The sequence below is a fragment of the Chlorocebus sabaeus genome, chromosome 13 (assembly GCF_047675955.1).
Source record: "Chlorocebus sabaeus isolate Y175 chromosome 13, mChlSab1.0.hap1, whole genome shotgun sequence".
Taxonomy (NCBI): domain Eukaryota; kingdom Metazoa; phylum Chordata; class Mammalia; order Primates; family Cercopithecidae; genus Chlorocebus; species Chlorocebus sabaeus.
The window spans coordinates 34,593,243-34,611,287 of record NC_132916.1 but is presented as its reverse complement, the minus strand read 5'-3'; the positions used below and the strand labels follow the sequence as shown (position 1 = coordinate 34,611,287).

The following is an 18,045-nucleotide window of genomic DNA, read 5'->3' as shown; positions in this document are numbered from 1 at the left end:
CTGGAGTGCAGTGGTGTGATCTCGGCTCACTGCAAGCTCTGCCTTCTGGGTTCAAACAATTCTCTTGCCTCAGCCTCCAGAGTAGCTGGGATTACAGGTGCATGCCACTACACCTGGCTAATTTTTGTATTTTCAGTAGGGACGGGGTTTCACCATGTTGGTCAGGTTGGTCTTGAACTCCTGACCTCGTGATCCACCAGCCTTGGCCTCCCAAAGTGTTGGGATTACAGGGGTGAGCCACCGCGCCTGGCCGAGACTCAGGATTTTTAACAAGTCTGCAGGTGACTTCGAGTTGCCACCCCACCTCTTTGGGAATGTCTGATGTGATTCCCACTGATCTGGGAACCTCAGGAACTTTCAGGCTTTTAAAAAGCTTTTCCAAACACATTTTACTTGGAAACTCTTTATGTGGTGAAGAGGACAGAGGTCCTTTATGGAAGCTCTGTTGGGTACCTGGAATCCCCCCAGTGCTCCTGCCTTCTTGCTCCAGGGAGCTGCAGCAGAACTTCCAGGCCTTAACAGTGCATCCTTTGTAAACCACAGTTCTTGTTGCAGCCCTGTGTCTAGATAAGGGAGATCAAGTACCTGGTGCAAGACACACAGCTGGGACCCCAGCTATAAAGTTAAGGGATCCTTTCTCTGATTCTCCATTGGGATTTTTTTTTTTTTTTTTTTTTTTTTTGAGACAGAGTCTCACTCTGTTGCCCAGGCTGGAGTGCAATGGTGTGATCTTGGCTCACTGCAACGTCTACCTCCCAGGTTCAAGCGATTCTCCTGCCTTAGCCTCCTGAATAGCTGAGATTACAGGTGTACACCACCATGCCCGGCTAATTTTGTATTTTTAGTAGAGACAGAGTTTCACCATGTTGGCCAGGCTGGTCTCGAACTCCTGACCTCAAGTGATCCACCCTCCTTGGCCTCCCAAAGTGCTAGGATTACAGGTGTGAGCCACTGCGCCCGGCCCATCAGACTTTTGACTCTTTTTTTCAAAATGATCCTGTATTTTAAAGTGTAAATAGTGATTAGGGTCACACTGCTGCCAAGAGATGCTTGTCCCACAGATCTCTGCGAAATTCCATAATAGTTTCCTATCTGCGGTCCTCCCTTAAATCCTCCAAGTGGCATTTTCCTAACACCTGCTTTATCAATAGAAGTTTTCATTTTCTAAGGGAAAAAATTTGTTAGTGAGCTTGGATAATTTCTTAGCCTGTTAAAAACCCAATCTTAATGGCAACAAATAAACAAACAAGACATTAAGATTTTTCACAGGAAACTTTTTAAAAAATCTAACTGCTCAGCTAGTGGGTTCTTCCCTTTTAGGAGTATATTATTTGTCATGTGTTACAAGTGTGAAAGGCAAGTGACTTTCTGTAGAGATAAGTCCATATAACACCAGCCCAGAGATGCCTCCTCCTTGTCTCCACAAGCAGGAGAGATGTAGGACCTGGAAAATCCATTAGTCAAGAGATAGCATAAATCCTTCCCTAGGAATTTTCCATGCCCACACACCTGCCTGCTGAAATGCTAGGGCAGGCAGCCTTGTGGACAAGGATGGTTAAGTACATTTGTGTTGGCTGTAGATAGATTAATGGATATCTAGATGGATGGATGGATGGATGGATGGATGGATGGATGGATGGATGGATGGAAGAATGGATAGAGTAGGTACACACATATATCTAAGAAAAAAGTCTATCAGACTAATATGTGACCAGGGGTATAGAATAGCAGAGGAATAACTCCCTATGTAATTGTCTATTAGCCAAGTTGTCTGAGAGTTTTTTCTTCTTCCTCCCTACTTCCTCTCTAGGTCACCCAGAGTGCTTGGGAGAGCAGTCTAATAATAAATATATCTTCTGTCCATTTTACGGATTGTGGAACTGGGATTCGCACAAGATTAGGGTCATGGTCAAAGGCACCTGACTAGTCAGTGACCCATCAGAACTCAGATCCACATCTTTTGGACCTTTCGGATACCCAGTGAAATACATGAGAATTTTTATGGGAGACAGTGCTTAACATTAGCAAGGGATGAGTTGCTAGCTGTAGAGCTTTAGTAGCAGAGGGGAAGAAGGTATTTTGGGGTAAGGGCTGTGTGGACTCTTCTCAGATCATATTGTGAAAGTGGCAGCCCTGTGCAGATGTACAGTAGCAGACAGAATAACAGATTACATTCTAGCGCTTACAGGTTGACAATGGTGGAGACTAGTTGAATGCAATAGAGAGTGAAGTTGCATAATTGCAAACTTACATTGTGGCTTTGGCTCCCTTGTGGCTGACCCAGGGAAGAAGTCGCTCTAAATCAGGGAGAATATCTTTGGCATGTCCTATGGGACCCTTCTGGCCTCTCAGGTGGCTTTCTGCTCAGCCAGGAAAAGCTGCAGATTTTCCTAGTTCAAAATTCAGATTGGACCAGATCCATGCAATGCCTGGCACATATTAGACTCTCGACACACATGTGCTGAGTGAATGCATGTTATACGCTAAAACGGTGACAATCCAATCAAATAGTGTCAATGTGCATTGCAATGATGAATGTTGTAGTATTTTTTAAGATCTTTTTCTGTTGGCTTGATTGTTGGTTTACAATCTCAGGTACATGACCTCAAAAAAATCCTATATGTAAATATTTAATACAGGAAATCTTTAACCAACTCTATGAGCTCCCTAAACACCCTAACACTGCATGCAAAACTTTACTTACGTATGATTTCTTTCTCAGAAGAATGCCATACTTTTTATCAGTTCTTTATAAATGTGTGTGACCCAGAAAAGATGAGGCACCATTAATTTGTAGAGGTACTTACTCACATAAAAGAACAGTCTTTCCTTACTAACATTCTATACACTTTCCCTAAGTAACCTTTAAAGAAAAGTGCCTTAAGATATTCCTTGACTCTAAAAAATTGAAATAGAATAGTCCACAGGTATACAGATACTTTGTTCTCTCAAATTCCCACTCCCTACCTGAAACAAATTCCTGCTGTAGAAGACCTTATTACTCTCAATGTTAGGCTGGATCAATACACATAAGGGCCTCACCTGCACAGCAGATGAAGAATGGCTTACCTGCGCACTCCTACCTTTTTTGGTCTTGAATTGTCTTGAATTATGTGCACACTTGTATACACCACTGTTTCACACAATGTAGGTATTGTGATTTTTGAAAAATGTCAGTAAAATTATTTTCAAGCTTACATTTTTTTATGGTCATATGTTGCTTAATGATGGGCATACGTTCTGAGAAATGCATCCTTTGGTGATTTCGTGGTTGTCAGAACATCATAGAGTGAACTTACACAAACCTCGATGGCCCAGCCTGCTACACACCCAGGCTGTGTGGCACAGCTTATTCCCCCTCGGCTGTGACCCTCCACAGCATGTTACTGTACTGAATGCTGCAGGCAGTCTAACACAGTGGTAAGTATTTGTGTATCTAAACATATTGGAAGATAGAAAAAGTCGAGTTAAAATGTGCTATTATAATCTCATGGCCGCCGAGGTTGACCAAAACGTTGTCATGCGGTGCCTGACCGCCCTTATCCTCGTTGGGGAGGGTGGGAAAGGAACTGCAGAAAGCAGGTCCCTCAATCCCGGGTCACTTGCACCTTACTCGTCTCGGCCTCTCTCCTCTGTTTCCAGGTCGCTGGCTGTGGGAAGCGGCAGCATGGTATGTCGCCTGGCCAGCATCCTGGCGCCGTTCTCCGTGGACCTCAGCAGCGTTTGGATCTTCATACCACAGGTGCGCTTCAGTTTGCAGACCCTTCCCGAGGCGGCACCGAGGCAGTTTCTAATTGCCTATTAGCAACTCCTCTGTTGTTATTTATCAAAAGCCAGTACATCATTTCCTAACGGGGTTTGTAGAAACAACCCCCTTACCAACAGCTCGCCAGTCGGTGAGTAGGGTGGTGGCTGCTTTGTGATTGGCTGTTGGTGGCCTTCCACCACTGCTGAGCTGTTCATTACAACTCTGCCTGCCACAAAAGGGCGTGTCTTCACTCTTCCCTGGAAGCCAGGCCTGTCCCCACCCCCTGGCCTGGCCTTGCCTCTGTGTTTCCACTGAGTTCCTGCTGGGCAAGGCGAATTCTGGGGGCTGCCTGCTCCAAAAAGATTCTGTGGTGCCTAATGGAGAGGGTTAGGAACCCACAGTTCTCAGTTGACCCGAACCTGAGGGGCTCCGTTTCTGGCTCCAGCAGTGTGAGCCATTTGCCTGGCTTCAAAGAGTAAGAGCAGGGACACTTAGTTTGCAGATCCTCAGGTAGGGGCTGAGAGACCGGGAAGGCACGTGAGCACTGCCGCACCTGGTGGACTCCTCTGCTCAGGAAGAAGATGCGGGATGGGTGGACGGCAGGTGTGACTTGCCAGCCCGCAGACCCTCCCTCTCCCTCCCCTCCAGTGCCTCCTGTCTCTTTTCTGATTGCCCCTTAGATAGACTCAGGCTGCAGGATTTCCTCCCGGCCTCCTCCCTGTCCCCTCTCCTCCCGGCTCCAGGCACGGGTTTCCTCCAGCCTCATGGACATTCTCCCTGGATGTCTCACCACAAACTCAATATCTCCCAAGCAGAACTGGCCAGTGACACCTGTCTCCCACTTTTGGTTAAGGATAGGTCAGTGGCTTCAAGAGTGACACTGTGGCATCTGCTTCTTATTCATCCTGTTCTTTCATCACAAAATCCTCACATTCTCCTTCAAAACCACCCCTGCATGCCGGGCTCCAGTGCCTCCCAGTCTTCTCCTTGCTCTTCATCCCCACCCCGTCTGGGTAGCATAGAAGGCACCACGGCCATGACCCAGTGCCCCTGTCAGCGTCAGAATAAAAGTCCAAACTAAGCTGCTATCCAGGTCCTTTCCTGACTGACCCCCTGTTCTCCTATTCCTAACAGAATAGCTCCCCTATTCTATTCCTCATGCAGCTTCCCCTCCTCTCCACACTCACCCCCACTGCAAGAGTTCCCCTCTCCTCCCTGTCCTCACCCCGCCTCCTCCCCTTCCATGCCACTGTCCAAACGACCCCTCCAAAGAGAGTGCTTCTCTCTCATGTTTTCTGTTAAGTAGCCTTCCAGGTATCCTCTTTCCAGGAGGCCACCCAGATCTAGTGACCCCGCCTCTCCTTTTCTCAAGTGTATCCGTACAGCATTCAGTGGGTGCCTCTTTCACAGCTGCTGTCGCAGTGTGGCTTTATCATTTGCACGGGTGTCTTCATCGCCCCAGTCAGGCTGTTGTGCTTTGCAGAGCAGGACATTCTGCATCCCCACAGCTGGCCCTAGCCGAGTGTTTCCCTCAGCTTGTGTGCCACCCATGCTGTTATTCACCTACTATTTTAGATCAAGTAGATTGACTTTTGGAAATCGGGTTTGTCCTAAACAATAATATCAGTGAGGTCATAGGTGTTATACTAATTATGTGTTTTTCTGAAAGACACCAACATAATCTCACAAGTAATAAAACAGTGCTTGGCATCCCCCAGAGCTGCCTTGTACACACAGCAGGTACACATACTGCTCTTCCGGAATCGCTGACTTGGCATGAGTGTCTCCTGCGTCCCCGGAGCTGGCGCTCAGTAAAGCACTTGGATGTGCCATTGGGGTGTTAGAGCCCAGCCTCTTTCTCAGGCTGACTCTGAGGTTAAGAAACCATATGAGCTGTGTGGGAGGTGTTTTGGGAGAGTCTACCACCCTTTTTAGGTCATGAACTTTTCTAGAAGAATCTCCTTTGTGCTAGCACTTGTTTTCCTTATTTTTTTAAAAAAAGATAAAATGGAAAAGTTTTTATTAAAATAATAAGTTGAAACATGCAAATATAAAATAGATAAATTTATAAAAGCTAATTACCAAAAATAAAACCAAATAAATATTTTTTAATGGATATCTGTAAGGCTCAATTAAGGACTACGGACTTAGAAGGGATCTCTAATTTTATTTAACAGATATTTAAACAAGTTCCTTTTATTTTTATTATTTTTCTGAGACAGAGTCTTGCTCTGTCGACCAGGCAGGAGTACAGTGGTCTGATCTTGGCTCACTGCAACCTCTACCTCCCAGGTCAAGCGATTCTCCTGCCTCAGCCTCCCAAGAAGGTAGGATTACAGGCATGTGCCACCAAGGCTGGCTAATTTTTTAAATATTTTTTAGTAGAGACGGGGTTTCACTATGTTGGCCAAGCTGGTCTCGAACTCCTGACCTCAGGAGATCTGCCCATCTCAGCCTCCCAAAGTGCTGGAATTACAGTCATAAACCACCATGCCCTGCCTACACAAGCTCTTTTTTAAAGTGCTTTACAAAAATTAGTCTTCATGTAATGCAGATACTGTTGTTCTCTTCATTTTACAGATGAGGAGACTGATGGACAGAAAGTAATTATTAGCCCAGGGTCACACACCTTAAAGGTGACAGAGGTGGAATTTGAACCCAAATACCATGCTCCCTTGCCTTTTACACAAGGTCCAACAAACAAACTATACAAAAACGAGCACAGAGCAGTCAGCTCCTTGTCCAGCCTGGCCCTGAGTAGTCCGTTCCTTCTCTAAGACAGTCTCTGGCCGCAAGGTGTGGTGTATATTTGTGGGAGTAGTCTGTGAATGTGCTTCCTTTGGATCTAATGAGTATTGCCTATTGTTTGTAATGAGTCAAAAAAAAAATAATCAAATTTCCCATTAAACTTGTTTATGGATGTCAAACTGCCTGGGGAGCCAGTGTTTTCATTTTGAGAAATGAAAACTCTCATCTGGAAGATGTTTATATTTTCTCTTTTGAAAAGAGGCACATGAAAAATCACTCATTCTGATGCTTTTATTATCAAGCATTATTTTCTAGTAATCTAAAAAAGGTGAACACGTTAATTAGCTTTTTGTGTGTTCATTAACTCATTTGGCAAACGTTGACTGAGTGTTGGTTTTGAACTAGCCACCTGCTAGGTGCTAAGGAGCAGATGAAAGAAATAGCCTGTCTTGAGGGACGTCCAGTCTGGTGGGAAGGGCAGGAGAGCAAACCATCACCAGCCCCGAAGAGAAGGGCTGGAGTGGGGAAATGCCAGATGTGGTGATTTAAAAGATACAACAGTGGTAATCATGGAACATTAAGAAACATCTTGTTTTTCAATATATAATAGCAGTAAGGCAGGAGCGATGGCTCACACCTGTAATCCCAGCACTTTGGGAGGCCGAGGTGGGCAGATCACAAGGTCAGGAGTTGGAGACCAGCCTGGCCAATATGGTGACACCCCATCTCTACTAAAAATACAACAATTAGCCAGATGTGGTGGTATGTGCCTGTAGTCACTGCTACTCGGGAGGCTGAGGCAGAAGAATCACTTGAACCTGACTGCCTGATTAGTCTTACTACCAAGCTAAGAATATATATATATACACACTGCATATATATATATACACACACTGCATATATGTGTATATATATATATGCTGCATATATATACACACACAGTAATGAGAGCTTACATTTAATTTCATCCTCTCAACAGTCGTTTGCAACAGATACTATCCTTTCATCCATTTTACAGAAAAGGACTCTGAGGAGCAGAGAGGTTAAGTAACTTGTCCAAGGCCACACAGGTAGCAGGTGGCAAGTACCCAGGCAATGTGCATATGGAGATTATAAATGAGTCAAGAACATTTCTTTTTCCTTACTTTTTTATTTTTATTTTTATTTTTTTGAGACCAGGTCTCTGTCACTGAGGTTGGAGTGCAATGGCGCAATCTTAGCTCACTGCAACCTCTGCCTCCTGTGCTCAAGCAATTCTCCCACCTCAGCCTCCCAAGTAGCTAGGACCACAGGCACATGCCACCACACCTGGCTAATTTTTGTATTTTTCTTAGAGAGTTTCACCATATTGCCCAGGCTGGTCTCGACCTCCTGACTTCAAGAGATCCGCCAGACTTAGCCTCCCAAAGTGCTGGGATTACAAGTGTAAACCACTGCACCCAGACTTTGAGAACTGTTTTTTTTTTTTTTTTTTTTTTTTTTGAGATGGAGTTTCACTCTTGTCGCCCAGGCTGGAGTGCAGTGGCGGGATCTTGGCTCATGGCAACCTCCGCCTCCTGGGTTCTAGCTATTCTTGTGCCTCAGCCTCCCAAGTAGCTGGGATTACAGGCATGGGCCACCTCACTCAGCTAATTTTGTAATTTTAGTAGAGACGGAGTTTCACCATGTTGGCCAGGCTAGTCTCAAACTCCTGACCTCAGGTGATCCACCACCTCAAGCCTCCCGAAATGCTGGGATTATAGGCATGAGCCACTATGCCTGACCCTTTGAGAACTTTTTGTTGAGAGAAAATAGCCAGCAGAAAGGAAAAGGTCAAAAATATGTGAGAAGGAGGTTGGACCATGGATGGAGGGAGATCTCTGAGGAGGAGGTGAGAGGCGATAGGGTCTGGAGAGCGTAAAAGGATCCACCTGGCCGGAGGAGGGAGGGGTGGGAAAGGAGGGACTTATTTCGATGTTTGGTTTGGGGTTTGTGGGCTTGTGGGGAGCTGTCAGGGGAGCAGGAGTGAGGAGGAGGTGGAGAGGTATGATTTGTTTACTGTCTGACTAGTCTTACTACCAAGCTAAGAAGAAAAATTCCATTCTGTTCTGGATCTTCCATTTGATTCTATTTTGCTTTTAGACTTACTCAGTGTTTTTCAGACCCTGACTTAGGGCTCTTCTGGGGTTTCTAGATCACTGGATATACATGCCATGTCTTGAGAGACCAGAAAACGTCTTTTAAATTCCTTTGGAATGTCACTTGTAATTCCGCTACTGCTTCTGGGTTAAGCTTACTCATATATTTCTAAGAATTAGGTTATCAGTGCTCTGCAAAACAAAATAAAAGACTGCCTTCCCAAGTCTCGTCTGTTATGGATGTGATCTGGCATCGTTTCACATTTGCTGTATGTATTTTATGATTCTCATTCTCAGATGCTATAAACATACCAAGTGTGTAGATTTATGAGAAAAGCCATACCTTAATTTATTTTTGTAGGGTCTTTCCAGCAAATATATTTTGCTAAAGGAGTTTAAATTAAGTAAGGATGGATTGTGTTTTTACAGATTGCATGAGATTTAGCTCTGTTAATAAAAACCACCCAGCATCTTCATGATGATAAACAGAGAATAGATATGCAGACTTTAATTTTTAATATGACCTGCATTTTTAAAAGCAAATGCCTTGGTGCTAGTCTAAAAGGCTGCCTTTTATGTGTCAAAACCTGGAAAATAAAGAAATCATACCGAACTGTATAGGAAATTATATGGATCCCTCCCCCATAAAGTGGCAATTTGTTTTCACTGCCTTTGGTTAGCTTCCCCCAAATTCCATAGATTCTGGTTGATTGAAACCTGTTTTCATTCATTCATTCCCTATCACTTACTGAACTCTGATAGTGTACTGATTATTGGGGCAGGGACAGGGTTGACTAAGACACGCGTGGCATGTCCTAACCCAGGGCTCAGTTGCTTGTCTCCTCCGCAAGACTCTGGGGTCTGGAAAGATGGGGCAAGGGTCTTTTTTTCTTTGTGACCACAGCTCCTAGGACAGCGCCTTCAGGCGTAATAATGCAGACAGTAGTTGGCAATTGAGTAGGCGCTCCACAGTGGCTCATGAATGAATGAATGAGTGAGTGATGAGATTAAGCCTCATTGGTGAGGAAAAGAACTCGAAGTCCAGCACAAGTAACCAAAGGTCTCACTGAGTAATCACAGTGACAACTGCTATGTCAAATTCAATTGCATTACCCTCTGAAAACAGTTAGGAAATTCTGTTCTCCGAAGGGTGTGTTCCTTTCTTGATGTGTCACTTATCATTATTTTTAATTCCTTCTAGTTGTTTGTTGGGACTATGGCCTTCCTGAGTGGAGTGTTAACACTAAAGCTTCCAGAAACCCTTGGGAAACAGCTGGCAACTACTTGGGAGGAGGCTGCACAACTGGAGTCAGAGAATGAAAGCAATTCAAGCAAATTACTTCCCACAACTAATAATAGTGGGCTGGAAAAAACAGAAGCGATTACCCCCAGGGATTCTGGTCTTGGGTGAATAAATGTGCCATGCGTGCTGTCTAGCACCTGAAATATTATTTACCCTAATGCCTTTGTGTTAGAGGAATCTTATTCTCATCTCCCATATGTTGTTTATATGTCTTTTTAATAAATTTTGTAAGAAAATTTTAAAGCAAATATGTTATAAAAGAAATAAAAACTAAGGTGAAAATTCTCATTTTTAAAAACTGCTTTCTTATTGCTGCAAAAACATTTTTCCGCATTTGCTTTTCTATGTTGTTGATTCTCAACCTTTCTCCACCACCCCCTACCATGCATGCCGGAGGGAGTTCACCTATTTCTATCCCGCCAGTGGCACCCCTCCACGGCTTCCCAAAAGAAGGGGGAATGTGAGAATGCTTTTGTTTTGACAAAGCTCCTTGCAGATTCTATTTGTGATATTTTTTTCCCTCTTATGAAAATCATAGCGCTAAAAACAAGTGTTATCTAGAAATGCCCTCTCAAAAAATGCTTGCCTTCACAATTAAACCATAAAAAAATTAGAGCTACGAAAATGATGTCTTGCTTCCTGAAGGGGTGGCCTGCCCCTCCACACCTGTGGGTGTTTCTTGTAAGGTGGAACGAGAGACTTGAGAAAAGAAATAAGACACAGAGACAAAGTATAGAGAAAGAAAAGCGGGGACCCAGGGGACCGGCGCTCAGCTTACAGAGGACCCACGCCGGCCCCGGTCTCTGAGTTCCCTTAGTATTTATTGATAATTATCTTTACCATCTTAAAGACAAGGGAGTGGCAGGACAATAGGATCAAAGAAAAAGAGGAAATCGGCAGTAAGACATATGAACAAAAACCTCTGTGACCTGAATAAGTTTAAAGGAAAATGCTGTGCCTTGAGATGCATATGGAAACATTTCCATAAACCTTTTAGCAGCATTGTTTCAGTCTTATCACATGGGGAGAAACCTTAGACAACACCTAGCTTTCCTAGGCAGAGGTCCCTGCGACCTTTGGCCGTGTACGTGTCCCTGGGTAGTTGAAATTAAGAGAATGGTGATAACTTTTAACCAGCAAGCTGCCTTCAGGCACTTGTTTAACAAAGACACATCCTGCACAGCCCAAAATCCATTAAACCTTGAGTCACCGCAGCACATGTCTCTTGCAAGGACAAGGTCGGGGGTAGGGTCACAGATTTACAGCATCTCAAATACAGAACAAAATGGAGTCTCTTATGTCTACTTCTTTCTATATAGACACAGTAACAGGCTGATCTCTCTTCCTTATCTCCACACTTCCCAGAACCTTGAGCCAAGAAGACTTGAATGTCCAGACAGTCGTGCTTGTGTTTGGTCCAGATAAGGGACACATACCTGCCAGCGTCCAAGAGTGAGCTTTCTAGTCTGGTGTCCTTATTGTCCCAAAGTTACCAAATTCTCCCTGTAAGTCTCCTTTACAGCCCAGAGAGCCTGTGACTTTTTAACCCACTGCAACCTTTTTCAGTTGTCAGATCATCCAGGAAACTGACTTTAAGTACCACCTGGATTTGTTGCCAGTGTAAAAATGTTTGTAAGTATTCTTGCCTTTAAAAAAATAATTCACATGAAGACTTTACTCTTTTGTCTGTCTACTATACATTTTTTCCCAACTCTACTTTAAACCATAGTCTTTCAAAAACATTAATATCCTGGACACTTCAACTGCAAATTATGTCATCATCTTATCTGTGGAAGAATGCATTTCAGATTTACAGTCAGTTTCCCATAGGTTTTGGGTTTTTCCTTACTGTGGTTTCATCATAAGTTCATTATTTTTTTCGTTGCTTTTGAGATTTTGCTGTAGGGTGGTATATCTTATGTCCTGCATTTGAATTGGTGAAATATTAGCATTATCTGCAGAGGCAAGTAAAAGAAGGCAGTTATATAGATGTTGTGAGTTTAAAAAGCATTGCCAAGGGGAAAAAAAGGAGGGATTTAACCTGAATTATTGACTTTTTATATGAGTTTAGTTCCCTGGGTAATTGCTTAGTTCTTCACTTGGTCTTTCCATTAACAAAGGAAAAATAAAGCCAAAAACTTTTCTCCCTTTATAAAAGAAAATAACATATATAGGAGTTTATGGAGAAAAAGGAGGAAGATATTTCTTGAACCTTTCTCTCATTTCTTATTTTGTCTCTTTTTCTTTTCCTTCAGCCTATTTTTCTACTGCCATTAAAATTTTTCCTCTTAGTTAACATTTGATACTTTCTTTCTTTCCTTTTTTGAGACAAGATCTGGCTCTATCCCCGGACTGTAACACAGTGGGCTTACTGCAACTTCTGCCTCCTGAACTCAAGCGATCCTCCCACCTCAACCTCCCGAGTAGCTGGGACTGCAGGCACCTGCCATCATGTCCAGCTAATTTTTGTATTTCTTTGTAGAATTTGTATTTTTTGACAGGATTTCACCATGTTGCTCAGGCTAGTCTCAAACTCCTGAGCTCAGGTAATCCACCTGTCTTGGCCTTCCAAAGTGCTGGGATTACACAGGTGTGAGACACCAGGCCTGGCAACACTTTCTTGACTTTACTTTTATATTCTGTTAGTTTGCTGAGGTGATCATAGCAAAATACCACAGACTGACTGGCTTAAACAACAGAAATTATTTCTTCATAGTTCTGAAGGCTGGAAGTTCCGGATCATGGTGCTGGCACGGTTGGTTTCCTCCAACACCTCTCTGGCTAACAGCTGGTTGCCCTCCTGCTGTCTTTTAACATGGTCATCTGTTTGTGTATACACACCCCTGGCTGGTATCTTTCCCTCTCCTTTTAAGACCATCTGTCATATTGGATTAGGGCTCCACTCCAATGACCTCATTTTAACTTAATCACCATTTGAAGACCTCAACTCCATATATGGTGGCATTCTGAGGGTTGAGATTTCAACATATGAATGTTGAGGCATTTCTTTACATTTTTATTGCCCAATGTCTTTGTCAGTTTGGGCTGCTATTCAAAAAATACCACAAACTGGTCAGCTTAAACAACAGAAATGTATTTCTTACAGCTCTAGAGGCTGGGAAGTCCAACATTAATGTGGCAGAAAAGTAGGTTTTATTCTAAGGCTTTTTCTCTTGACTTTTAGTTGACTGCTATCTCACTGTGTGCTCACGGGACCATTTCTTTGTGTGCACAGATGTGGAGAGAGAGCAAGCTCTCTGGTGTGTCTCTTATCATAAGGGCACTAATCCTGTACAAGGGCCCCACCCTCAGGACCTCATCTAACTCTAATTACCTCCCCAAAGTCCCATCTTCCAATACCATCACATTGATGGGGGGTAGGGCTTCAACATATGAATTTTCAGATCATGACATCTACATATATGTGACTGTATCAGTCAACGTCTAGTCAGGAAAACAGAAACCACTGGAAATAATTCAAACAGAGAAGAATTTCATGCATAGTTAGTTATAAAAGTGTAGGAAAAACTGGTGGAACAAAATGGAGAAGTTACCTAGAGATCAGGAAGCCACTACCATGGCTGGGTTGGGAGCCCGTAAGCCTGCACTTTCTGCTTTCACTGCTCGGGCTGAAACCACATTTCTGCTGCTGACCAGAAACCTAGAAGCCCACATCCCCCCTGATTCTACTGAAACTGCCTATTATGCTTTCAACTGGAAGGGGTTGAATTTTTAGATTAAGTTGGGGAAAATTCACTCTTTTTTCTGGTATTGACTCTTCTATCCGTTATCACGGGTTATCTCTCTCCATTTACTTGGGTTATCATTAATATCTTTTAATGAAGTATAATTTTCTCCATAAAGGTTGTACATGTTTTTTGTTATATTCTTACATGTAAATTTCCATTATAATTAGAAATGAGAAGTTTCTAGTAATTATATTTTCTGACTGTATATTGCTGGCATAAAAGAGATTGATTTTATATGTTGATTTTGCATCCATCAACCTTGATAAAAGTATTTTTAATTCAAAAGGAAAAAATTTTCTTTATTGGGGCAGGGTGCAGTGGCTCAGGCCTGTAATTCCAGCACTTTGGGAGGCTGAGGCAGGTGGATCACCTGAGGCCAGGAATTTGAGACCAGCCTGGCCAATATGGTGATACTCCATCTCTACTAAAAATACAAAAAAATTAGCCAGGCATGGTGGTGTACACCTGTAAGCCCAGCTACTCAGGAGGCTGAGGCAGGAGAATTCCTTGAACCTGGGAGGCAGATGTTGTAGTGAGCCGAGATCTCACCATTGCACTCCAGCGTGGGTGACTCTGTCTTTAAAAAAAAAAAAAAGTTTTTTTTTTTCTTTACTGGAAGAAAAATTAGGCTTTTTGTTGTAAAAGTTCACAAATGTGTATCATGCAGGAAGCCAAACATACTTTGTTCCTTCAGCATTTCTTAATATGTGCAGCCTTCTGATTTTATACTTGGAAAATGGTGATGATCTATAATAGTTGGAACCTAGCTGTAACACATCAGATCTGTCTCTGATTGCAAATATTTCAAGGAGTACTTCACCATAGCATTGGAATGATCAGAGAACAAACCACATACAAGTAGGTAAACTTCAAATAGGTGACCTTGTTTCTCAGTTCTGTGTCACTGAGGTTCATGCACTAACTTGACTTTGACAGGCCACAAAGCGTGAGAGGCAATGGAAGCCTGGAAATAAAAAAGCCCTGGCTATAAGCTTCCTACTTAAGCAAACCAACCTCTCTTTACCTCAATCTTCTCATTTGGAAATTCAGGATTATCATACAATGTCCCTCTGGGAATGGGAAGATTAAATGAAATAATATATCAACATCATTTAATGCCCCTCTGCATAGCCCCGATATTTTACAAGGCTATTTCTCCATCCACTGTGTGTGATTCCACCCTCATTAGGTGTCCTGTCCAGTCTTGGTCTTGGCCAGTGGGCATGGGGGCCCCGTCTGTCAGTGCTCCACATGCTGTCGCTGTCCTGACTGTGCCATACCACGTGCTGTTATCCTCCCTCGTGGACTCTGCAGTTTAGCTACCTGGAGATACCTCTGCAGTTTCCCTTGTGCTCTGGTGGTTAGTTTCCGTCCATGATAGCTGCAGGGAAGACTGTGAAGCTAATGACGCATAAACTTCAGGCCCCTTCAGTTGGACAGGCTCCTGTGATGGAGCTTAGTAATAGGTCCACTTGGACATAAGCTTTCACAGAATTTTGTAAATTTTGCAAAAGTAAGATCTAGTCACTACAATCAGCTGAGACCACTGTCTTTTTCCACTTGGTTTTTCCTTCTATCACATTCCTCCTCTGTCACATGGCATCAAAGTGGTCACAGGCATTCTTTTCTTTTGTGACTTTGTATTTTATTCCTCTAAAGAGGGCTCTTGAAACTGTACAAACTTGAGACCCCATAAAAGCTGAATCCGTCCCCTGAATCACTGTTAAAAGGTGTGTTGTTAGGGAGGTTCACACTCAAACTATGCTCTGAATATACTCAATTAAATGCTCTGTTCTGAGGGGCCACCTGTGTCCTTTCTCTCACTCCTATCAAATATGTGATGAAAACATACTAAATGCAAAACGGTGTAGGCAAGGGGGTACTTAATAAATTCTTGTACATGGTGTAGAGGAACATTTTCTTATCGAAGATGGTAAAGTTGACTATGGCAGCCAACGTCTTTGGCAACTTCCCCCAACAGAATATCTGGAAGTTTGGGTGTTTGTTGTTTCATCTGAATTTGCCAGAAGTCAGTGATGGCTGCTGTTTTTATGTCTGAAGTCTACAGTGCACCAGCATTTCACTGACGACTGCTTGTTCTCTAAGTAAGTTAATTTTTTTTAAATTCCCGGCCTCTCTCTGGGTTCACCCATGCCAGTTGGTGTCAGCCATTCTGCTGGAATTGAGGATCTGAAGAACACCTTAAGCAATTCTTGGGAAAAAGATCCACTGCCAGAGATTTTATCTGTAGCAACGAGTTGGGGGAGCAGGTGGTCAGCATCAGCATGCTACCTGATTCTTGATTAGTTAGCAGTTTCAGGGAAGCAGTTCAAAAGTACACCAACCCACTCTGGTCAATGTCTAACTAGAATTCTCCCTAAAGCCTGGTGTATAATCTCATTAACCCTGTGAGGATGATTTCACTGTCCTACTTCCCTGCCCCAAACTGCTGTATACATGGGAATCCCTGGCCCCTGAACCTGGTATCTTCTATAGTCTTCCGAAGAATACGGGCTTAGGTCCTGCATTTACTGGCCACGGACACACCAGCAAGGCTAACACCCTGCAAGCCAAGAACACCCATGGGGAGCACAGCAGGAGGGGGAGGGTGGCTAGGGAAACCCTAAATGTGCTGCAGAGGTGCGGCCCCGGGGACCTCTGCAGCCCAAGTTTAAAAGTCTCTGAAGAAGCGTTGGGAAGATGATGAAGCCCAGCTGCCCTGCAGTCTCAGGGAGATCACGTCAATTCTTTGGACCCCAGCCACTCACCTGGATAGCAATAACACTAGATTCTCCCCAGGTGGTTCCTGAGGTCCCTTTTAAAAGTCATCCTCAATGATACCTAAATCAATTTTCCCATCCATTTTCTGAAGGACCCTTCACTCAAGTCATAGTGCTACAGCTCTGTGTTTAAAAAAAAAAAAAAAAAAAAGGTTTATTAGTCCTATCTGTATAGACTCTGCACTACTACAGAGAAGCTTTCTTTCTGCGTTTCATTTCTGAGTATGTTCTCCTCTTGTTGCTTTTCAGGAAAACATAGAATCCTAACATGGGCCAGGGGAAGAAAGAGCCTTCATAGATCTCTTTCTGTGGCTCCCATTGCTTTTTGAACACAGTCTTGCATCCTAGCCAGATTTCCAGCACTTTCATACCCTGGTCTTGCACAAGCCTCCACATGAACCCCTCACTCTTTCCTCAGCTCACTTTGAACTTCCTGCCTCTGGGGCTTTGTCTCTCCAGAGATTTTTCTCCCTCCTCTTCTTTGTCCATCCAAATCCCACTGATTGTTTGGGGCCTTCCTCACTTCCCATTTATGCTCCTGGACTGGCCGCTGGAGTCCACCATACTCCTCTCTCTCCTGAGCCTTCACAGCACCTGCAGTATGTGCTGTTGGTTAGAGGACAATCTTATTCTGCCTTGTTTCCTTTCCTGAGGGAGAAAACATCTCAGAAGTTCTTAAATCTTTTATAGCCCTTGCAGTATGTCTTGGACAAAGTGACTGCTCTGTAAATGTTTGTTGATTGATTTTTTATAGTAGGTGCTCAATAAAATATGTGTACCACCTGTGATACTAGGAACTATGTATTTGGTCTTCATTCCTGTTTCCTTACATATGACTCCTAAAACCCTTGGAATCGCCAGAATGATGATTGTCTTTTGTATGCTAATGAGATATCTGGTGGCTGGGGCCCCCTAGTAAGCTTCAGGATGGGAGCTGGTCATCTGGAAACAATAAGACATGATTAGAGAGAGGGGACTTTCAGCCTTATCCCCAACCTCTGGGGAGAAGGAATTGAAGGTTAAGTTGGCCACTAGTGGCCAATGTTTTAACCATCGTGCCTACATAATAAAGCTTTCGTAAAAAAAAGAAAAACACGACAGTGTTTGGGGAGCTTCCAGATGGCTGAATACGTGGAGGTTCCTGGAGGTGGTGCCCTCAGAGAGGACATGGGAGCTTCTTGTCCCTTCCCACATGCCTAGCCCTGGCCGTCTCTTCCACATGGCTCTTCATCTGTATACTTTGTAATATCCATATTAATAAATGGGTAAAGGTAAGCAAAGTGTTCTCTTGAGTTCTGGAGCCACTCTAGCAAATTGAACCATTGTTAATTGAACCTGAAAAGGGGCCTGTAGGGACCCTGATTTTCAGCCCATCAGTCAGAAACCCACAACCTGGGGCTTGTGATTGGCATCCGAAGTAGGGTAAGTCTTGTGGGACTGAGCCCTCAATCTGTGGGATCTGACACTGTCTCCAGGTAGCTGGTGTTAGAATTGAATTGAATTAGAGGACATGCAGCCGGAGTGTCTGCTAGGCAATCTGCAGAATGGGATGCTTAGTGTGTAGGGAGATAACCCCCACACACCCGGTCACAGGAAGTGT

General features: G+C 43.6%; 1 protein-coding gene across 1 annotated transcript in view; it reads left to right on the top strand.

The window, feature by feature from the left end:
- SLC22A16 (solute carrier family 22 member 16) overlaps nucleotides 1-10,271 on the top strand; it is a 32,119-nt gene extending 21,848 nt beyond the window's left edge. The window contains exons 6-7 of the mRNA XM_038000543.2: nucleotides 3,643-3,742; nucleotides 9,815-10,271. Of these exons, the coding sequence (XP_037856471.2) occupies nucleotides 3,643-3,742; nucleotides 9,815-10,024 (310 nt within the window). The 3' untranslated portion in view covers nucleotides 10,025-10,271. The remainder of the gene's footprint in view (nucleotides 1-3,642; nucleotides 3,743-9,814) is intronic.
- Nucleotides 10,272-18,045: the final 7,774 nt, after the last annotated feature.